At 55.3% G+C, this 22,405-nt stretch overlaps 1 protein-coding gene across 1 annotated transcript in view; it reads left to right on the plus strand.

Moving 5' to 3' along the window:
* Positions 1-21,612, plus strand: part of ATP2C2 (ATPase secretory pathway Ca2+ transporting 2) — a 53,311-nt gene extending 31,699 nt beyond the window's left edge. Inside the window, exons 11-27 of the mRNA XM_045533704.1 lie at positions 2,008-2,074; positions 6,044-6,168; positions 6,315-6,412; positions 7,347-7,448; positions 8,502-8,591; positions 9,896-9,997; positions 11,702-11,858; positions 13,280-13,450; positions 14,210-14,307; positions 14,397-14,447; positions 15,521-15,687; positions 17,075-17,143; positions 17,231-17,347; positions 18,519-18,666; positions 19,798-19,896; positions 19,987-20,128; positions 21,256-21,612. Coding sequence (XP_045389660.1) covers positions 2,008-2,074; positions 6,044-6,168; positions 6,315-6,412; positions 7,347-7,448; positions 8,502-8,591; positions 9,896-9,997; positions 11,702-11,858; positions 13,280-13,450; positions 14,210-14,307; positions 14,397-14,447; positions 15,521-15,687; positions 17,075-17,143; positions 17,231-17,347; positions 18,519-18,666; positions 19,798-19,896; positions 19,987-20,128; positions 21,256-21,374 — 1,922 coding nt within the window. The 3' untranslated portion in view covers positions 21,375-21,612. The remainder of the gene's footprint in view (positions 1-2,007; positions 2,075-6,043; positions 6,169-6,314; positions 6,413-7,346; positions 7,449-8,501; positions 8,592-9,895; positions 9,998-11,701; positions 11,859-13,279; positions 13,451-14,209; positions 14,308-14,396; positions 14,448-15,520; positions 15,688-17,074; positions 17,144-17,230; positions 17,348-18,518; positions 18,667-19,797; positions 19,897-19,986; positions 20,129-21,255) is intronic.
* The last annotated feature ends 793 nt before the right edge of the window (positions 21,613-22,405 follow it).

Below are 22,405 nucleotides of genomic sequence, written 5' to 3' on the forward strand. Positions count from 1 at the left end.
GCAAGCAGAGAATATTTTTTATATTTAAAAAATTTTTTTAAAAACCAAATGAAAAATATCTCATGATGTAAAAATTACACGTAATTCAAATTTCAGTGTTCGCTATTAATGTCTTATTGGGGCTGGGCATGGTGTTGTGCACCTGTAGTCCCAGCAACTCAGGAGGCTGAGGCAGGAGGATCGCTTGAGCCCAGGAGTCTGAGGTTGCTGTGAGCTAGGCTGACGCCACTGCACTCTAGCCTGGATGACAGAGCAAGACTCTGTCTCAAAAATACTGTAACATCTTATCGGAACACAGGCCTGCACATTCACACGTTGTCTGGCTGCCCTCAAGGTGCAGTGGCGAAGCTGAATTGCAGCAGGGACTGTGTGGTCCGTAAAGCCAAAGCCACGTACTGTCTGGCCTGTGACAGAAAGTTTTCCGACACCTGCCCTAGCTAATGGGGTTGCGGGAAGGAGATCACTCTACAGGAATAAGCGCTGATGTTCTCCCCCCGTAACCCCAAGGGCAAATACCAAGGAAACATGCTTCAAGGCAGATTGTCAAAGTAGATAGCATTCACAGGACTTTCTACAAGATGAAATCCGGGGGAAAAAAAAAAATGTTCCAAGGCTTGTATAAGCCCGTGTTCCTCAAGTTAAATTAGAGCTTAATTACACTGGCGTGTCCATGGCGAGGCCGATCACAGCACTCAGAGTCAACTCAAACATTTTTTTCTTTTTAACATTTCAAGAACTGCGCCAGCAATGTGAAAGGTTTGAAACTGGGTTCCACGGACCCCTAAAGGGTGCACAGGCAAGAAGCAAGGCCACAGTGACGGGCTGGGAAATGCTTTCCCGGGGAAGGTAGTGTTGGCCGGTGCCCGTGGTGTAAATGCTGTTGGCGAGGCCCGTTGCAAGCTGCCAGTGTGAAGTTCCTGAGCTCGGGTTTGGGAAGGGACGTACGCGGGTCACTCCTGTGAGCCCCTGTGAACGACCTGCAGCACCTACAGGAAGGCCGCAGGGTGGGGTGAGTTCTCACTGCCACGCCCCTATTTCTGATAGAACTCTGCCCTCTAAACTGTTAATCTGGGTTCATTTGGGGGGTCATAGCTAAGATTTCAGCTGAGTTCTGCAGCTAATCAATATGCCCCAAACAAAAATAACATATTGTTAAGCACTCCTGGCTCCCCGTTTCCTGCAAAACTGACATTCTTGCAAGTCCATCCACCCACCTTCCCATTGCCTTCTCTCTGCTTCTGGTAACGAGGGCAAGGACAATTAACCACTAGGCCTTTACTGTGGGCCAGAAACCATGCTGAGTGTACAAACGCATCATCACGTGTAAAACCCTGGAGCAGCTCCTGGAAGGAGGCTGGTCATTACCCCATTTTACAGATGAGGAGACTGAGGCCGCATCTGGCAGCCCCAGCACGTTCCCCCGTTGCCAGAGCATCTCATGACCTTTCATGGGGCCCAGCACGGCTCTCCCCACTGCTGCCTGAGGGTCCATCTGTGGCGGTTTCCGTGTCTCTGGCGCCTACCCCAACGCGGAGTGAACACTTGGTAAATTACTGGGGAAGAAAAATGGAAAGGGGAGTGTATTGAATCACGAGCAAAACAGGATAAAATAGTTTGAAAAGCAGTGGCCCATCTGCCGACCCCAGGACCAGCTGTCACTGACCCTACCAGACCGGGGTGGGGTGGGGCAGGAGGCCCTGGGCACACACGGATTATGGGGAGACTTTTGCGGTAATATGGAAATGCTCGCACACAGCCCCAAGTAAACTGCCTGCTTGTTTCTTTAACTTAAACTTGGCTTGAACCTTTCCTGGGAAAGTAAAACCAAACTTTTTGTAAGTATAAAAGTATCTTCCTTTAAGAAAAAAGAAGACTGGTTGAAAGCACCTGAGGTCATTAATTGTTCCTGTGTGTTCCTGTGAACCCTTCTCGGAGCGGGTTTGAAACGCCTGCAGGCGCCGGGGCGTGGCTGGTGGATTCGCAGACATGTGTTTTGTCTCCTCCCAGGTCTGATCATGTTCATCGGCTGGCTGCAAGGGAAGCAGGTCCTCAGCATGTTCACCATTGGCGTCAGGTAAGGGCACGTGGCTGTCCCTCGCCTTGTCAGGGCGTTGAATGGGCTCGCGCCCCTCCCTGCCGTGAGAGCGGGGCTGGGGGTGCAGGGCAGGTGCATCCTCATCACCCCAGACCTGGGTCTCCCCATAGCACGCTGTTCCCAGGTGGGGTGCCTGTGAGCACCTGCAAGATGAGTGACAGCCTGAGGCCTTGTCACTCTCTGCCTGAGTGGGCGAGAGAGCCTGGCTTCCAGAACTGGGTGTACGCGGCTCTGGTACGCAGGATGACACGCAGTATCAGGTGTACCCGTCTAGGGTACCCGGTGAAGCTCGCCTGCGTGTAAAGGAACGTGTGCAGTTCCCTGGCAATTAGTAATAGAATAGATTCAAAGGCAGGTCTTTTTAAAATTCCAAATGCCTTATTGCTTTTTTTTTTTTTTATCACACTGTAGATTCATTGAGGGGCAGGTGAAAAATCAACAAGTGGGCAGGTGTGTGTCCTATCACAAAAGCATTCAGTGATGACTTGCTGAATGAGTGGAAACTGGAAACGTGTGATCCCAGTTCCGCCCTGCACAGCCCTGTGGGGCGAGGCCGGCCTCCCTTGTACAGAATGGGGGACAGGCTTAGCCGGCGCTCGAGTTTCTAACCTGCTCCCGGGGGCGCTGAGGCTGGGACCCGACGCCAACCCGGTGCGGGCTCTCACAAGGGCAGAACCAGGGAAGGCGGCCGAGCCCGCAGAGGCAGGTGTAGTGCGGCGGGGAGGGAGGAGGATGAGAACGCAGGGCTGTGCAGCCAGAATGCTTGAAAACCTCCCCAAAATAACCACGTGTTCCATTCCCGTCTTATAAACCATTAAAAGTTCTGTGAGCCAAAAAGGACTATTAAATATTTCCAGGATAAGGAACAAAAAAGCTTTCTTCCTCCATCCTCACTCTCCCTCCCTCCTCCCAGTGCTACTGTCTGTTCCAATTCCTTGTCCTGACATTTCAGGTCGTTTGTCCCGCTTGATCCGTGGCGACTTTGCACTTGAAAGACAATTCACTCCTTTCACTTGTCACTTTGAAAAGGTGAAGTTTTTCAGTTTTTAGTGGCAGATTAAAGTCACTTGAAACCACTAAATCAGAAGGTAGAAATGGCAGCAAGATTTTCCAAAATAAATAAAATGAGAGATCGTTCTTTTCAAAACTTCATCCTCATTCCCTCTGCCTTGAGTGACATTCAAGATGATCCCAGGCACTTGCTTTTCCTGGTTTGTTCTAATCTTTATTAGTTTGTGGATTAATTTTTTATTAGTATGAACGTATCCAGGTACGTGCAACACGCCCTTCCCCGGCCACACGGAGGGGAAAGTCCCCATCGTAACCCTCCGCAAATGTTTGCTTAGCCGGTCCCGCCAGCCTGTGCCGGAAAACCAGGGAAGGTGACAAGAAGGATGTCACCATAGAAACTGGGCACAGCCCCTTGACCAAATTCTGTAATCTTGGTTTATATAACTTGTCCCTAAGAGCTCCGTTGTGTTTGGATGAAAGGTCACCATTCATATACCGTATTTCTTCGATTCTAAGATGCACGTTCTTTTTCACTCCTCGGAGATCAGACGGCTTCTAGTAAGTGATGAACGAGAAGCCCCGTGTTACTGATTAATTGCCACTGCTTTTCCCCTTTCTCAGTGTGCATAAAATAGTGGTGTCCTTCACAAACAACCGTCTCAGCTTCGATGAAATACGGTAGCCCCGTGTGATTCCGGTCCAATGAGAGCCTCGCAGGTTTTTCGAAGACTAACCAACCCGGGTGGAGCGCTCACTACGTGCTAGGCCGGCGCAGGTCTAAACACGTGTAGATATTCGCTTGTTCAGCTTTGTCCATTCAGCTATTTACTGAATACCTGCAGGACGCTGGGTGTTCTCATGCACAGGGTGAAAACAGGCCACCCGTGGGCCGGATGTAGCCAGAAAATATGTTTTGTTTGAATTGTATCTTTTTAAAGAAATTGGAATCTGTTGCCAGTATTAAGAAATTGGAACTTTGCATGAAAGAGATACTGGGTTTCCAGTTTCTCGTGGGAAACGTGGAAGGTCTCGCAGCACTTGGGCACTACTGTTGTCCCCGGTGGCTCAGTGGTGGCTCTTTGCTTAGGGCGGGGCCTGAGCTACGGGACGGCCACCGCTCAGCCGCGCTCACGCTGGTCTGTCTCACTATTTCCCAAGCAGCCTGGCCCCCGGGACCTGGGCCGGGCGTATCTGGTGTGGCTTCTGCAGGGTCCCTGCCAGTTGCCGTGGGTGGGCTCCAGGTGTGGAGAGAGACGGTGGCTCCTTCTCCCACTGCGTTTTTGGCTCTTCTCAGATATCAGAAGTTCCATCTCTTTTAGTTCCAACATAGGGTCTCTCTAGAAACTATAGTGAGCGTTGCCATGTGATGAAAATACTTGAAGCTTCATGTAAGTTACAGCATCCACTGCTCCGTGGCCTCGGGTGGACGGCTTGGTGGGGAGGGTCTGGTCACGCGCTCCCCACCTGCCCGACCCCTCTCTTCCTCTCTCCATGTCACTAGCCCAGGTTTCGTTTCTTTTTTCTCTTAAAGAGTTTTATTGAGATATAATTTGTATGCCGCGTAATTCACCCATATAAAGTATATGATTTAATGGTTGTTAGTATATCCACAGACACATGTGACTATTGCCACAGTTGATCTTAGAATATTTTCTCATAACCTCACAAAGAAACCCTGTGTCCTTTCGCTGTCACTCCCCTGCCCCCCAGCTGCTCCCAGGTCTAAGCAAGCCCTGACCTACTTCCTGTCTCGACGGATTTCCCTGTTCTGCATCTCACATGAATGGATCACACAGCACTTGGCCCTTAGTGACTGGCTTCTTTCACTCGCATGTGTTCAACACGCATGCGTGTCGTAGCGTGTTCCAGAACTTCATTCCGTGCTGCGGCTGAATAGGGTGCCGCTGAAGGGACAGACCACGTCGGGTCCGTCCATTTGTCAACTGATGGACATTGGGGTTCTCATGCATTCTTTATATATTTGTTTATAAAATCTTTTAAGGAAAATTTCAAGCATTTGCAAAAGCAGAGAGGATGGTGACGTGAACCCTTGCGTAGCCACTACAGGCCTCCACAGTGGTCCGCTGGTGGCCCGTCTTGCTTTACCTGCACCCACCCACACTGCTGCAGGGCAGGCGCCCTCCATCTTCCCGGAGTACGGGACGTGGGACCAGTGAGCCGCTAGGCTGTGGGGCCTCAGCCAGAAGCGAGGCAGAAAGTGTCCCTTCCTGTCACCTGCCGACCCGGGGCCCCCATGTGCCTCCATCCCAATCACATTACAGAGAGAACCTCTCTGGCTCAGCAGGGTCACATGCGCTCCTCTGATCCACTCACCCCTGACTATGGGAGGGCAGGTCCCGGGGTACAGAGAGAGTGGGGGGGCTGTGAAGAAGTGAGCTGACACCCCAAAACAGATCACTCAACAGGCAAAGGCACAGCTCTGGCATTTACTTCCTGTGACTTTAATTTTCTTGTCTGGCTGCCTCAGAGGAAGCGTCTAAGCCACTAGACTGATGAAAAGGGAAATCTGAGGGGCCCAGGGAGCACTCTCTGAAGCAAAATATTCTACTCCTACTTATGGTCTGAGTCTAGAAATTCCTTTCATGGGGCCCAAAGACCTTTCTCTCTAATAAATGAGAATAATTTAATGCAAAATTTCTTAAAGAGGCAAAACATCTAACAGACTAATTTACACTAAGGTGTGGATGGCTGATAGAGAGGTCCCTTCCCAAGACTGGGGTTTGCAGGGGAGCACTCAGGACAATGGACGCTGAAGGAGGAGGCAGGTACACCAGGGAATCAAAAACAGAGAATAGAACTGGGACGTTGGGGACACCAAAGACAAGCCTCACTAGCCAAAAGCATTGCCAACCCCAGTGGGGACTCAGATGGTTCTTAACTGCATGTCAAAGGGACCCGTTTGACCTTTCACTCCAGTCTGGCTGTAGCGGCCATCCCAGAGGGTCTGCCCATCGTCGTCACGGTCACGCTGGTCCTGGGCGTGCTGCGCATGGCCAAGAAGCGGGTCATTGTGAAGAAGCTACCGATCGTGGAGACTTTAGGTGAGAGGCCCACGCTGGTGGCATTTTCACAAGTGGGACCGCATGGGGGCTGGGGTGTCACGGTGACTCACCCTGGGCGTTTCACAAGTCAGAGCGTTTGTGGTAGCAACTCCTCTTTTCTGTAAACTGATGTTTTATTGAACCAGGTTGCTGCAATGTCCTCTGTTCTGATAAGACGGGGACTCTGACTGCCAATGAAATGACGGTGACCCAGCTTGTGACCTCCGATGGGCTTCATGCCGAGGTGAGTGCCGACAGAACGCACAAGCCTTGACACCAAGGTGCGCCCGGCCAGACCCTCGCCTGTCCAGGGAAAGCAGGCGCATGGCCCGTCTTCCAGCACATAATAAGGAAGAAATAAATTGGGCTTATTGCACAATCTCCTTGCTACAAATAGCGGCAAGAAGCAAGACTGATTTTTTTAACCATCTCATACTTTGTTTCAAACGACATGACCGATTTATGGTAGCCCCCTTTATTTTTTATTATTTATTAATAACATGCATATTGCAAAATTTACAAGCTAGAAAACACTCTTCCCACCCACGATCAGCTAACCATGATGACCCATCAGTGTTGTCCTCAGTCTCCGTCCTATGCACGTGGCGCAGTTGGAAGCTCCCTGAATGTGAGATGTTGTACCCTGATATTTTTCATAAAACTTTGCAGAGCAAGGAGTCAGCAAATTACTGCCATGGGCTAGTGCTTATTTTTGAAAATACAGGGTTTTGGGGCACACTGCCACACTCGTTTGTTTACATGGTGTCGATGGTGGCTTTCGGGCCCCCATGACGGAGGTAGCTGCGACAGAGGCCGCGTGGGCTGCAAAGGCTAAAATATTTGCTTCTCTGGCTCTATAAGAAAACGTGTGCCCACCCCTGTTCTAGAACATAAGCACCCGCGTGTGCTAGTGCTTAGTTTTCTTAACCACAGCGTGCGCTGGCTGCAGAACATCCCGCTGAGTAAACTGACCGCGGTGTACTAACGCGTGGCACTGTGTCCTCCCGTGAGGGGCACCAATTGGCAAACAATCCCACAGGGACGTCTTCATCCTTAAGGCCTTGTCCGTGTTTGGTGTTACGTCCTTGGCCTGGGTCCCCAGGGAGGAGACTGGGGGCCACCCAGGGGAGCGTACTTCTGACTCTCGGTGACATCCGTTCTTCTGCTCGGCCCTGCAGGTCAGCGGAGTCGGGTATGACGGCAAAGGGACCGTGTGTCTTTTACCGTCAAAGGAAGTGATCAAGGAATTTTCCAATGTCTCGGTGGGGAAGCTGGTGGAGGTGAGTGTCAAAGCGCCGTGGTGGCAACAGGTGTTTATAACGCGGCTTCCGGGGCTCTCTCTGAAGAGGGAAGCAGCAGCTGGGCCACCCAGGGGTAAGGTTGTCACGGTGTTGGAAAAGTGGCCCCGAAACAAATGGTGACATGGGAGGCAGCGGGGAGCTAGAAGCCTTTGTGCTCGTCCCTGCCTGCTGGGGGGGCGCGGAAGTGACACCGGCACAGAGAAGGTGCCCCGTGACCACTGGGAGATGAGCACATGATAAACGTCCCTGCTGTCACCATCGATCCTCTCACTCTCAGCCCTGTGTGCCCTTTCGTGGGAGCCCATATCCTCCCCACGTGGCGGGCGCCTTCGTCCTCCACAGCCGTCAGGGACCCCTTTAAGGGCCCTGCTTAATGGCACTACTTCAATATCACAGCCACCATCGTCTCAGTTTTGCAGGTTAAGAAACAAAACTATGTACAACTGTTACGTATCAATAAAAACAGAAAAAGAAATAGGCTCAGACAAGTGACATGAGCACCCCAGCTCGCCCAGCAGGAAGGGAGGGAAGTGTCACTCACGGTCTTCGTTTGTGTCTATTTTGCATTTTCTATATATTTAGTTTTCAACTGAGATACAAGTCGTGGACCCTGGAAGTCACCCTTTTAAAGTATACGACTCGGTGGTGTTAGTACGTTCACAAAGTTGTGTGCCATCACCACTACCTAATTCTAGAACACTTCGTCACCCCAAATGGAGATGCTGTCCCCACTAGTGGTCACCCCCCATCGCCGCCCGCTTGTAACCACCAGTCACCCGCCTTCCCGCCGGTTTCCCTCGTGACAGCTCTGTGGCAGCCAGCACTCCACACGGTCAGAAATGTTTACCGTGCTCCGTCTGAGCAGCCAGGACGCTGATTTATTTTAAAAAGCCAGTCTTGTCCCCGCAGCCTCAGCTCTAAAAACGGGTCGAGCCTGCAGGTCTGACTTCCCCGCGAGCCTGAGTGAGCCAGAGCCTGCGGGGCGCTCGGTCCCGGTACCCACAACCGACACGCAGACGGTCCCTCTTTCAGGCGGGCTGTGTCGCCAACAACGCTGTCATCAGGAAGAACACCGTGATGGGACAGCCCACGGAGGGAGCCCTGATCGCCCTGGCAATGAAGGTGGGGACTCGGGGGCGCCTGTGCTGGGAATGCTCTCCCTCGCCGCTGGGTTAAGAGGAGGATCGGGGAAGCTTCATGCCAATGCGAGAATGTGGCCCCCCATGTCCTCAGGCTGCATCGGGTGGGCTCTGAGATTCCGTGTGGCTTCAGAAAGCTCTGCAGGTCTCCAACCTTCTACCAGAGATCCCAAGAGAATCCTCTGAGCACCCCCATGTCCCAGCCCCCCGCAGGTGCTGGGGAAACAGGAACAAGACTCACCTGTGCACCCCAGCTGAGCTCCTCTTCTCTCCGAGGCACCTGGGGGGCCTGTTCCTCCCAGCACCTTGGATAGACCCCAGGGCTCGGCCCTTAGACCCTGAGCTCTGTAGCTGTACAGAACGTTCTAGACCACTCTGTGCCCGGCACCTGGTCGTTGGGGCAGCCCTGGTGTTCCTTGGCTCCCAGCTGCTCGCTCCACTCCCTGCCTTCGTCCCAAAGTGCTGTCCCCGCGTGTCTGTCTTCACAGGGTGTCTTCCTGTTCTCATATCCCGTCACACGGGATTAGGGCCCTCCCTAATGACCTCAACTTGATGACATCAGCAAAGACCCTGCTTTTAAACAAGGTCACATTCGCAGGCTCCAGGGTTAGGACATCAGCATGTCTTTTGGGAGACACAGTTCAACCCATAACAGCCCCCTAAGGAGACTTTTTAGAGATTTTTTTTCCTAACCAGCCCCCATGAAATTTAAGACCACAGATACACCGTGTATCTGTCTGTGTGCCGAGTGTGTATCTGCACTTCCTACATAAAAGGAGTCGTTTTTTCTGCACTCCCCCAACCCATTCGCACTCCCTGGGGGTGATGGGAAGCAGTGGTTAGATCATGGGTTTGAAACTGGGGAAACTGAGGTTCTGAGCTGTCAAACAACTGGCCCCAAAGCCATCAGAGAGCAAACAAATGTCAGGAGTGACAAGGGCCCCAGGCCACAGCAGGGACAGCAGGGCCACCTCACAGACTCAGCGGTTTCTGTCCGGGCCAGTGCTGTGCCTTCAAGTCTAAAACACGCCTCTTGGCAGGAACCCTCCAGGTTTCTGTTTCCAAGCGGGGTTTTAGGTAGAAACAGTTGCAAAGACCATCAGTTCTGCCCCTGGGACAAGAGAAAAGACATTTTTTTTCTGGGAGAGACATTTGAAAATAAGCAGTCGTTCTGCACGAGCTAAACGCTGGAGATGGTTTGAAGAATGAATAATTTAAACGGACCGAGCTTTGCATAGAGATTGGCTTCGGATGACTCACTAAAAATGTCTCATTTTATGATCCTAGATGGACTTGAGTGATATTAAAAATTCATACGTAAGGAAAAAAGAGATTCCATTCAGCTCAGAGCAGAAGTGGATGGCGGTCAAATGCAGCCCGAAGAATGAGGTGAGTCGGCCCCTTCCCACACGCCCCCCCCCCACCCAAAATGAAGCCAAACACAGACCCCAGGAAGAATTCCAAGTTCCCAGCTGCCTCTGCGAGGTTCCAAATGCACAAAGATACAGTTGATAGCAATTAAACCTTCGACTCCCCTGGGCCGTCTTCTGAGCTTTTCGTTTAAAACAGCAGTTCTCAAAGTGGGTTCCCTGGGGCAGCAGCATGTGCGTGGGAATTCGCTGGAAATGCAACTTCTCGGTACCACGCCAGACCTCCCGAGTCAGAAACTCCAGGGTGGAATCCGGTAGCTCGTGTTTTCTGGGGGTTCTGGGGCAGGTGCAAGTGTGAGACTCCCTGGCCCGTAATAGAGTCACTGAGTAACCAGCACTGAGCACCTGCCGTCCCTCCTGCGAACACCGACCCGACGGCTAACTCCCGAGTCCTGTCTCTGCATCGCGGTGCCGAGTTCTTTGCGCACACGCGTGTCAGTGACCAGAGGAATCACACCGAACGATTCATGGCTACCCCCGGGCGGGATGACAGCTGGTTTTTTTCTTTTATTTTCCTTTTTAGATTTGCTGTGGCTTTTTTAGATATTCTTCATTGGAAAAAAAATCCATTTTTAAAAAAGAGTTGCCTTCTCCCTTTTTCTCTTCTACCTTTTTCTCCAACCCTCTTCCTCTCTCCCACTCTTTCTAGAATCTATCATGTGTGTCTATGCAGACAGCTCATCTCTCGTTCTGGTCCGCGGGCGGCTCAGCCAGCTTGTTCCAGGCCTTGCCCTGCATGGACGGACGTGCAAACTCTGAGTCCTTAAAAGGGATTATAAATGTTTAAAAAATTTTTATAGCTTCAAATCTTTTTTCCCCAAAGGCAGTGGTGACATAGGCTCATTGCAAAAGTATAGAAATATGACTTGAAAAATGAAAGCGCTTTATCATTCTGCTCCTGTTCCCTCCCTACCCACCACCACCCAAGGTAACTCCCTTTACAGCCTGGGATAGAATGTTCCAGACTCTACGTGTGTGTGTGGCAACATCTAGGGTGGCAGTTTTCAAAACAGGTCATGTAGTATGTAGCGTCTGAACTTTTTTCCCATAAAATTTCCCCTTAGTGTTCTGTCTTAGATGCCTGTCTGCGGCAGTTAACACAAGCTCAGTCGCCGAGTTCGCCGTGCGCCCGCTGTGAGCCGGGCAGGCACTGTGGTGACGCTGGGACATGGTGTGCACCCAGCTGACCCAGGACCCGCCACCTGGAGCTTGCAGCCTACGTATTTGTCAAGACAGATCTAAATAAAAATACAGGGAACAGGATCACCCATTGTGAGCCAAGAGTAGGAGGGAACAAAATAGACAGGTGCCTGCCCTTGAGAGGCGACAGTCTAGCCTCAGTGCTAGCGATGAATCGCACAACCCGGATGTGCAACACCGGCCGGGACACCTTGATTGATGTTGATGAAACATTCGGGGTGATCTGAGTGCCGTTCACGAGGGAACTGAATGAGGGTGGTGCTGGTCACAAGTCACCGCGTTCTTTCCAGGTCCGGGCGTGGATCTGTAACTTACCTGCCTGCTCTGGCTCCGTGAACAGCACTTGCCCACTGTCAGCAACTCCACTGCGAATGTCCCCGTGCATGTCTTTGTACCCTTGTGACGGTCACTAGGAACCGAGGTAGCCAGTGACAGCAGATTTTTTCCCTTTGTCTTCTGCAAGGACCGGGAAGACGTTTACTTCATGAAGGGGGCCTTCGAAGAGGTGATCCGCCACTGCACCATGTACAACCACGGGGGCATCCCCCTGCCGCTGACGCCCCAGCAGAGATCGCTCTGCCAGCAGGAGGAGAAGAGGATGGGGTCGCTCGGTCTGCGGGGTCAGTGCTTGAAGTTTGCACACAACATTGACTTTGGGGTGCATTGGTGCAGGGTCCTTAGTGGATAAGGTGCCCCCAGAAGTGCTGTCAGGCAGGAAGGAAGCGTGGAATTAACGGTCAGATGAAAGACAAAGAGCCCCCCAGTCCCAGCCGCTAAATGACACCCACTAGCGCTGACGTGGTCACGTGTCTGGGGAGGGGCGGGCCCTCGCTTGCTGAGTTTTCCAAGCCAGGCGAACGGGCGCCCCAAACATGGCTTGTCCCGGTAGGTCCCTTCTGCTCGTTGCCTCTTGTCGGAAAACCCAACGGTCTCTTAAATCCAGGGACACGTTTCATCCCTTGGCCATTTCCAGTGTCTGCTCGGAGCCACTGCCTCCTGTGACGGGCTGAACATTAAACTCAGGTTTCCCGTGGTGTCACTTGTCACCCTGTCCGGTTTCAGAGAAAGCATTTAAAAGCACTCCAGAACACCGAGTTCCCTGGGGGGAGCTGAGGGGCTGGGCCTGCCCGTCAGGGGACAGCAGTCCTGAGCTGCTGATGCTCACAGGGCAAGGCCCTCGCGGTTAGCTGGCGTTTGTCACCTCTTCCCGAGTGAAGCGTGCGTCCCCCAAAGCAGGGGTACTTTGTACATCTCAGTGCTCCCCAGAGTGGTCTGTGCGGTGCCAGGTCTACAACAGGCCCCCGGGAACGAGTCCCGCGTGGCGGTAACGCTGTGCAGCCGGGCGCATCTGGGCTCGAGCGCTGGCGCCACTGCGGACCAGCCGGGCCTAAGCCAGGTCCTCGACCCGGGCACCGGCGTAGGGAGCACAGTGTCATGACTGTGTCAGAGGGAGCTGCCAATAGAGGCTTCTTGGGCACATCCGCCCTTCGGTGTCAGTTAGGTGACAAAGGAAGGCCTGTTCTGACGCCACCCCCTCTCAGACCACTCGGCCCCCGGAGCCGGGCCCGGCTTCTGCGCCCCTGAGATGGAGCCGGGGTCCGGGCAGGCCCGGGCGAGAGTCCTCCCGACCGTGTTGCTCTCCGGGGGATTTTTCTAAGCCTTTGGCAGCTGCTACCCCAAGTCTGCCAGGGGTGACAAAAGGAGTGGGCACAGTGCGGGTGAAGGGCAAGAAATGTCCCCTCCTGCGGCATCTCACAGGCTCTCTGTGGCCGCTGTTGGGGGCGGGACGGGATCCTACACACGAGCCGACGAGAGTCTTATTTCCTGCTGCACAGGCGGGTCCCGGCGTCTTCTCTATTTGGGGACACCTGTGCAGGCCTAGGAGCCACCGGGGAGCTGTCTGTCCTCCCCGTGTGTCTGGGAAGGTGCCCCCCACACCCCTGCAGACGGAGGAGGGTCCGGGCCGAGGTGGGGGCTGGCTGGGGTCTGAGAACGGCCCCCGGGCCCCCGTGACCCTTGCTGGGGCCGGGTCTCTCCTCAGTGCTGGCCCTGGCCTCGGGGCCCGAGCTGGGGAGGCTGACGTTCCTGGGTCTCGTCGGCATCATCGACCCCCCGAGGGCCGGCGTGAAGGATGCGGTCCAGGTTCTCTCCGCGTCGGGAGTGTCCGTGAAAATGATAACGGGAGACGCTCTGGAGACTGCCTTGGCCATAGGTAACTGGGCCGGGCGGGACGCGGGAGGGAGGACTCCACGTCCTTTACGATGGGGCCACTGCCACCGGTCAGTCCTGGGTCACCCTGGTCGGGAGTGCTCACGCTGGCTACACACGCTCGGAAAAGACTGAGATTTGTGGACCGTGTTCCAACTCCTGAGGTGTTCCCGTTTCCAAAATGTTGGCAGGTTCTCCAAGAGGGGAAAAGTCCTCGTGTACACTGAGGACCTGCTGAGTCTCAATTCATCCGTGATCTCACCTCATCTCCACAGGCAGCATCATGCCCCACGTGCAGATTCAGTCTGGTTTTTGCCACTATCTATGTATTCTTGGCAAATCACTGAACCACTCTGACCCTCAGGCTCTTCATCAGCAGAGGGCCAGCAGCCTTCTTCCTACACCTCTACTTACTATTGTTATGAGGGTTGTCACATCTTGGTTTTTGTTCCCTGTCTGAGGCAACCTGGCTCCATGAAAAGGTTCATAGGTGTTGGAATCAGACAGAACCATGCCAGGTTCCGTTATTACTGCTTACTCGCTGACTGTCCTTGGGGAAGTCACTTGTGTTTCCTTGTCTTTAAAGTGGGGATAGCAAGGGACTTGTCATAAGTTACTGTGGATGGATTGAGGTCACGGAACATAGTAGGTGCTCAGTAAATGGTATCATCATGGCTTTATTGTTCTCTGTGGCCACGATAGGGACTGGAGTGAGGGTGGGGGGACCACAGTCTCAGGCCCTCAGAACTGATTTTCCCTAAAGGAAGAAACATTGGCCTGGGCAACGGGAAGCTGCAAGCCATGTCCGGGGAGGAGGTGGACAGCGTGGAGAAGGACGAGCTGGCTGACCGCGTCGCGAAGGTGGAATTCCCAGGGGCCAGGGGGGGGGAGCGAGTGGGCCTCCAGCCCCGACGTCCGTGACTCTTTGCTCTGTGGCTTCTCTGTATCAGGTGTCTGTGTTCTTCAGGACCAGCCCGAAGCACAAGCTCAAAATCATAAAGGTACGCGGGGTGGGGGAAGCCCCCCCCGTGCCACGTAACGGGGCCCCAGACGTGGTCAGTATAAGGCCCAACCGCGGCTTCCTTCTCTGGGTCCACGGCAGCTGCTCCAGGGGTTGCCTTTCACGGCCAACGGGGAGGAGGCTGAGCAGGAGCAGGCAGGTCCCTTTGAAGGGCGGGGGCTCGGAAGTTGCAGCTCACTATGCTCACAGCCCGTGGGCCAGGATGCAGTCACGTGGCCAGGTCTAGCTGCAAGGGATGCTGGGAAGTGTCATCTCTAGCTGGGCGGCCTATTAGGAGAGAGAGGGGGAGAACGGGGGGCTGTTTGCCACACGCACTGAAAACAAGGAGCTGGAATTGGATAAAGGAAAAAGTTAGAAGCCACCCTTTGTCAGCTGGGTGCTCCTTGGCGTTAGTCTTGTCACTTAACTCTGTGCCTTAGTTTCCTCATCTGTAAAATGGGGACACTATTAATGACACCAGCCAATTTGCAAGGTTGCTGAGAGGATTAAACAAAGCCAGGCCTGCAAATCTCTTGGCACACAGCGAGTGCCCAGTAAAGAGCTGACCGTGCATCAAAAAAGTGAAAGAGACAGAAAATGTGCCTGGCGATGTTACACGTGTACTTTGGCAATTCGCTCTTGAACTCTTTAGCAGTTACGATTTTTCTTTTGTTACACTTTTTAGTTCTACAGAGTAAATCCTCTGTAGGATATGCAAGTTATTCCTCAAAGAAACTGTGAATCCTTACTGGCACCTCGTGGTGAGCCTTTACCACAGTACTGGGTGCCGTCACGTCCGTCGTCTTAGTCTGGGCCTCACAATAGTCCTGTGAAGCAGGGTTTGTTGCTCCCACTTTGCAGATGGGGAAACTGAGGTTGAGCGGTTCAAGGGCGTGTCCAGGTCCTGCGCTACTGCGAGTCCAGCTGGGACTCGGACTCGGGCCAGCTGACCCTAGTGTCCTGCCGACGGCCCCCGGCTGCTGGCCACAGGGTGCGCAGTGGGGCGTCGGGAGGGAGGGAGGGACCCAGGAGGGTTCTCAGCCTCCCGGCCTCTCTCGCCTGTTCTTCCCAAAGGCTTTGCAGGAGTCGGGGGCGATCGTGGCCATGACCGGGGATGGGGTGAACGACGCGGTCGCCCTGAAGTCCGCCGACATCGGGATCGCCATGGGGCAGACAGGGACAGACGTCAGCAAGGAGGCCGCCAACATGATCCTGGTGGACGACGACTTCTCGGCCATCATGTAAGCTGCTTTCTAGGTAGATTTTTATTTCTAAAGATGCCTGGGGTAGCCCGCTCCCCCCGGGACCTGCCGCCGTGGAGATACGGGGCTCCTGCCGAGAAGGGGCCCTGCGGAGTCCCCAGGGATTGCTGAATCTCAACACTCATGGTGGTGGCAGGTGTCACCACCCCCAAAGTAGGGTCATAGTGCCGATTAACCCTGGGGCTGGTCCCACGCGGCACCCAGGGGAATTTTATAGACAGCTAGAGCAGAACTCGAATTTGCAGCCGGGGGGTGCATTTCCGCACTAGCCCCTCCGGGGAGCGGGCTCAGGTCTCCAGGCGGCGGGTGTGTGTGTGTGTGTCCCAGAACTACCCTCTGCAGCCAAGGGCAAGAGACAGGAGTGCCACATGCCTGATAAATATCATGTTTTGAAAAATATTTTAATGACATTATTCGCACTGTCGTGTAAAGATGAACGTGAAAATATTCAACTGGGTCTAGCGTGTTGCTGTGCACATTTCACGCACTGGGGAGAGATTAGACTGAGAGGAAACGCCCCACGTCACCAACCACTGATGGCACCCCTAGGTTCTGGGATTGCACAAAGCTATTTTTCTTCTGTTTCATTTTTCCGTATTTTCTTCTGAGTCTAATTTTAAGTAGATTTTACTCATAAGTAAGTCACCGTAACTGGAAGGGGGGAATTTTTTAAGCCTGATATCAGAGATCTTGAATGAACAAATACTGAAGCCTGGTGTGATTGTGCACTTGACAAGGAGTCTTTCCTTCACAATGGATTCACTCTAGGAATCCTTAAAACACATCCTCTTTAGTTAAGAAAAAAAAAAATATGTACAGTCATAACATAACTCTACAGTTTTAATTCTTTTGCAAAATTTTTCAGCAAAATTGGGAAGTAGGGGTTAGACAGTTTTTTCTACTATTGAGGCCAAGTTCTTAAAAGGACGTTTGCAAAGAGCTTTCTAAAGACATGAGCAGGTGACGCCCTCCCACCTCCCACACCCCTCCCTCTGTGCCGCCCCCAGATCTCATGTTGGGGTTTAAGCGGTTTTGCTGCATCTCTGCCCTGGTAAGTCAGAGAAATGCCTTAAGCACGTCAAGGGTCCTGGGCAAGGAGAATGGTTTGTGGGCTCAGGACGAGAGGAACTTGGGGTCTAACTGGAGCCATCGAGCGTATGCCTTGCACAGGCTAACGCGGCTCAGGGCCCGTCCCCAGTGGCCAGTGGCATCAGTTAGGGCAACATCATCTCCTGCTGGGGACCCGGCCGGTGTCCGAGTGCAATGTCCACCCAGGCTGGTCACTACTGCTCCGTTTAGCAGTCACCGAGCTGGCTGTGCCTCCCCCGGGACATCTCTGGGAGTGACCGTCCCTCTTCTCTGGCAGGAACGCCGTGGAGGAAGGCAAGGGCATTTTCTACAACATCAAAAACTTTGTGCGGTTCCAGCTGAGCACGTAAGTAGCGGCCGGTGGTTCCCAGGGTGGTTCAGGGCCACGTCTCGGGCAGCCGTTGACGGCCGGCATCCGCCACTGTGCCTGCAGGAGCATCTCAGCCCTGAGCCTCATTGCTCTGTCCACCGTGTTCAACCTGCCCAGCCCCCTCAATGCCATGCAGATCCTGTGGATCAACATCATCATGGACGGGCCGCCGGCGCAGAGGTGAGGCGGGGTTGCAGGGGTGAACGGACATAGTCACTTCCCCCAAGGAGTTCCCGGAAAACTGACGCGTGTCACACAGGGTGAAGGGTGGGGAGTAGAGGGCAGAGAGGGCAGGGCTGGGAGAGGGGAGCTTTCTGCCCCCTCTGCCTGGCGTGCTCTCCCTGGGCTTACCTGCATAGTCTCTGCCTCCGAGAAGTCCTCCTTGATTGCTCTGACAGCACCCTCCTCATATTTGGTCCCCTCACCCTGCTTTATTTTCCCCTGGACAGGAAGATGGACATATGTATATACATATACACATATATCCCATTTACCTGATTACAATCTGCCTCCCCTTTAGACCGTCTCCTTCAAGGAGGCAGCTTTTTGTTTTGTTCCTCCTCTACCCCTGGCTTCCAATGTGCTTGGCCGCAGCGGCTGCACAGAAGTGAGTGAGAGGGGTGGGCCGAGCCCGCCGGACGGTGCAGGGAGAGAACTGGCTTTGGAGTCAGGCGACCAGCAGGTGTAACTGCGCAAGGGCAGAGGAGGGGCCATGTCAGACAAGGCTGATGTTGGTGACTGCTGTCTTAGTCACTGGAGCTGGCAAGGGACAGACCGTCCTGGTTTTTCTCCCAACCCTTCATGTGAGGGTTCTCTCTCCCGCACGCTCTCCCCCTGGGAGCAGGACCGTGCATGACAACGGCCCTCAGCTGTGTCCCCAAACTGGGGCCTCACCCCGCTGGTTCCTGCCCGACCACCCCCTGTTGGTGTCACCTCCACGCTGCTGTGCCCGAGCTGACATGAGCCCGGCGGAGGGCAGCGCCTGGATCCTGACTCTCGGGGGGCCCCTGGTGGCGATGGAAATTGTCTGCATGTAAGGGATGACAGCCTCGTTCCAAGGCCCCAGGGTGGGCTGCCCCCTTGGGTGGTCCTGCCCCGATGTGCAGGGGACAGAGGGCGGGCGGGGGTGGAATACAGCAGCCCGGGGCCCAGGCTCTGGGACTTCCAGAAGGAGCTGAGGGGCCGGCAGGTTACAGAGGGACAGGCGTCCCAGGAGGACGGGACGCCCAGCTCACAAGGGACAACCTGGAGGGCGCAGCAGCCACCCTGCCCCGGGAGGCTCACGGGGATCTGGTTGGAGGATCCTTTTCTCACTCGGGGTTTATTTCAGTGTTTCTCTTGTCCCGAGCAGCTTGGGGGTCGAGCCCGTTGACAAAGATGCCCTCAGGCAGCCGCCGCGGCGCATGCGGGACACCATCCTCAGCCGCGCCCTCCTCCTGAAGGTGCTCCTGTCGGCCGCCGTCATCATCGGCGGGACCCTCTTCATCTTCTGGAAGGAGGTGAGTGCGGCGAACGCTCACGGGCGGGACACTGGGCCACACGGAACTCGGTGCTGTCGGAGCGTGAGCAGGGGGACGGGGACAGGCCGGAGGAGGTAGAAGGTACCTGAGGCCTCGCAGGCACAGACAGGAATTCAGATTTCTGCCTACAGGGGACAGGGTTCCCCTCCTGCTGTTATTTTCCCCAGGACACAACTAGGAGCCTGAAGGGTCTCGTGCTGCACAGCTGACCGTTTGCCTCAAGTCCAGGGCGTTCCGGGCTGAAACGTGCGATGCCCTAGACGGGCAGTTAGGCAGGTGGTCTGGCCAGCATGGACCCTCGCAGGTGGAGGGGCGGGACGCGGGCCGGCCACGGCTCCGTTTTCCCTCAGGCTCCCCCTGCAGTCTCACCTGCCGGGGCAGGTCCTGCTTGTGTCCGGCCTCCAGGGGGAGAGCCAGGCCTTCTGCGTCCAACCCCCATGGCCCCAGTGGTGGCACCAGCACCCCTGGGAGCCTTGAGAAATGCAGATGCCCAGGCCCTGCTGCACCGATGCTGTTGTACGGCACACGCTCCAGGAGGCGCAGATGGGAGCCCACACCTGCAACCTCAGGCAGGACGCAGGGGCCTGCGGCCCAGGGCAGAGCGAGGACCCTCGCCCCTCCGCTCCAGCCCGTGCCCTGCAATGCTGGCCAGACTGAGACCTTGGCTCAGGTCCCCCGGGTGCCACGCAGGGGGGACTCTAGGGGTCTCCTCAAGCCCAGTCTCAGATCCCTCAGAGGCCCTAGTTTTCTTGGGGGTCAGCCATCCTTGGGGCTTCCTTGTAGGAAGTGACATTCTGTTACGTGGGATTAACTAGCAGTACCACCTCCCTGGGAGACAGTCACCTCCTGGAGGAAGTGGCATGGCTGGGCCTGTGCCACCCTTCTGTGCCGTAGGGTCCGGTGGGCGACAATCCGTGTGCCGGGAGACACGCTGCCGGTGTCACCTGCCAACCCCGAGGCCGAAAGCAGCCTTGTGGCCGATTCCAGGAGCAGCGCACAGGCCCGCCTGGCCCTCGGCTCCGTCGGAGGGGGGCGTGGGGGCAGGTGGCGAACCGCATCCCAGGGACTCACTGGTCTTGTCATAACTGCCCCTGTGCACTTACGTTCCAGATGCCCGAGGACAAAGCGAGCACCCCACGTACCACAACGATGACATTCACCTGTTTCGTGTTGTTTGATCTCTTCAATGCCTTGACCTGCCGCTCTCAGGTGAGCCCCGGGTGACCTCCCCGCCTGCCCACCCGCCCTGCGGAACCGCGGACTGCAGCCAGGCAACCTGTGACCCTCTCCTCCCCGCAGACCAAGCTGATATCTGAGATCGGCTTTCTCAGGAACCACATGTTCCTCTACTCGGTGCTCGGGTCCCTTCTGGGGCAGCTGGCTGTGATCTACATCCCGCCCCTGCAGAGGGTCTTCCAGACAGAGAACCTGGGAGTGCTCGGTGAGTGGACGGACCGGAGCGGGTCAGCTCAGACCAGCGCCATCGTGTACGGCCCGGCCACTGGGCCCCGGCGCTGCCGGGCAGGAGGGAGCATCCGCTGGAAGGCAGAGCTTCCCCTGGGGCTAATCCCCAGTGCATCATGGCAGGGGGAAGAGGAGTCGTGTGACGCCTGGGCGCAGCCTGGCACCTGCCCCCAGCTGGGGAGCCTGGACGTGGCCCTGGGGCCAGCAGTGGGATTGAAGACAGGGAGCCAGGCCCTCCTCTGGCTCTTGCTGAAAGGGACAGGATGTAGTGACCATGGCTCTCGAAGGCTCTCCTGGCCTGAAACTCGGGCCCCACCACCTGTCACCCAGGGGTGTGGGGCCTTCCTCCGAAGCCCGTTTCAGCGGGGCGAGGGGAGAGGTGCCGGGGAGGTGCTCCCCACTTCTGGCCCAAACTGGCCAACCACCCCCCCAGGGGACAGAGGACGGGGATGTTGCTGAGGCAGCCCCCACCTCAAGGCAGAGCCGAGGGTGGGACGAGGCTCGTCCCGGCTCAGGATTATCCGTCCGGTCTACGGCTGTAGCAACAGGGCCCTGAAGCCCTCAGGGAAGACGGGGTGGTCAGCTCTTCCCTGTCATCTAAGAACCAGGTCCATGAGGGTCGCTGATGAGTGCCCTGTGGGGGCAGACAAAGGGAACTCCCCAAAACAAAAATCTTTAAAAGCTGTTTCTATTCTCTGGGAGGAAAGTCAGCCTGTCACACGTGCGGTAAGGACCGCAGACGGCAGGGGCAGAGACAGCTCCGCACAGTCAGACACAGCGGAGGCAGAGGGGGGCTTTAGGAATTAATCCCAGAACATGGGTCAGGTTCGATGGGCCGGGGAGCCCAAAGCGACAGTTGGGGGTGTTTGCAAGAAGCAGGGACTTGGGCTGACCCTGCCAGGGACAGGGCACCACCCCCCGTTAGGGCCCACAGGCCCCACTAGAGCTGAAGCATCTCGGCTCCTGGGTGGGAGCCCCGGCCCCCCTCTGTGTGACCTCGTCAGGGGGACATGCAGGGAAAGGACCGCGGGGGGCGGCACAGGGGCAGGCGGGGACCAGCGGGGGTGGCTGTGCTCTGACCCTTCCCTCTGCCCCTCCTGGCAGATCTGCTGTTTCTAACCGGGCTGGCTTCGTCCGTCTTCATCGTCTCGGAGCTCCTCAAACTGTGTGAACTGTACTGCTCCCATGCCCAGGCCGTGCACGCGCACCACGAGGACGTATAGCGACCTGGCTCTGGGGCGCCTCCCCAAATACTCTATTTTTATGTGACTGGCCCTGCCCCGCTCCTCCTGCAGTGCACACTCTCCAGAGGGAGATTCTGGGGACAGATAGCAGTAGGTCACTCACCTGATCCTCCCTCCTGGAGACCCGCAGGAACCTCAGGGTGGTCCTCTGGCGGCCCCCACCTCGTGGTCCCTCGGGCCAGCTCTGGGACACACAGGGAGCAGCCTGCATAGAGACATCGCGCTATTTATTAAATCTTTGTGCCACTGTTTGCTCCACGAGGCCCCTTGCACAGTGACCAGCAGGGCGGTCACTTCTCTGCCCAGCGTTGTCCTCTGTGGGGCCCCATTTCTCCCTTGTAAATGAGGGGTTGGGTATTTATTATTGTGACAGATTTAGTGTCTTTGCTACAAGCGGCCAGTTGGACACCTACAGCCCTGGGCTGGTGACCGTGTGGCAAACAGCAACCCCTGGGGACGGCCTGAGAGAAGGCCCTGGCTTTAGAGATATCGGTACAGGACCCAGGAACCGGAATATTCCTGCCTGCAGTGAGCTTTGCTCCCCACTGCCCCCAAGACTCTCCTTAAAACATATCTGCTCTTCCATTAGCAAGACGGCAGAGAGGTCTGCCGCAGCCAGGCGGAAACCAGAAATGAGACTCCCTCCTCCATGGGATGAGACCACAACCGTACCCGACGCAGTTACTGTCAGGCCTCGCCAGAGCAACAGGACCAACAGGGTGGAGAGGGGGAGAGAGATTGGCTGTAAGGACTGGTTCCTGGGGCTGCCGCCTGCAGGCAGAATTCCTTCCTTCCCTCCAGCCGCAGCTCAGTCTCTTCTCTTAAAGCTCCAGCTGACGGGATGAAGCCCACCTGCATCACGAAGGATAAGCTGCTTTACTCCAAGTCTACTGACTTAATAACATCTACCATGTATCTCATAGCACCATCCAGACTGGTGCTTGGCCAAATAACAGGACACCACAGCCCGGCCAAGGTGACAGATGAAGGCCACCACAGGACCCAGTCAC

The sequence above is a fragment of the Lemur catta genome, chromosome 20, assembly GCF_020740605.2.
Source record: "Lemur catta isolate mLemCat1 chromosome 20, mLemCat1.pri, whole genome shotgun sequence".
NCBI classification, from domain to species: domain Eukaryota; kingdom Metazoa; phylum Chordata; class Mammalia; order Primates; family Lemuridae; genus Lemur; species Lemur catta.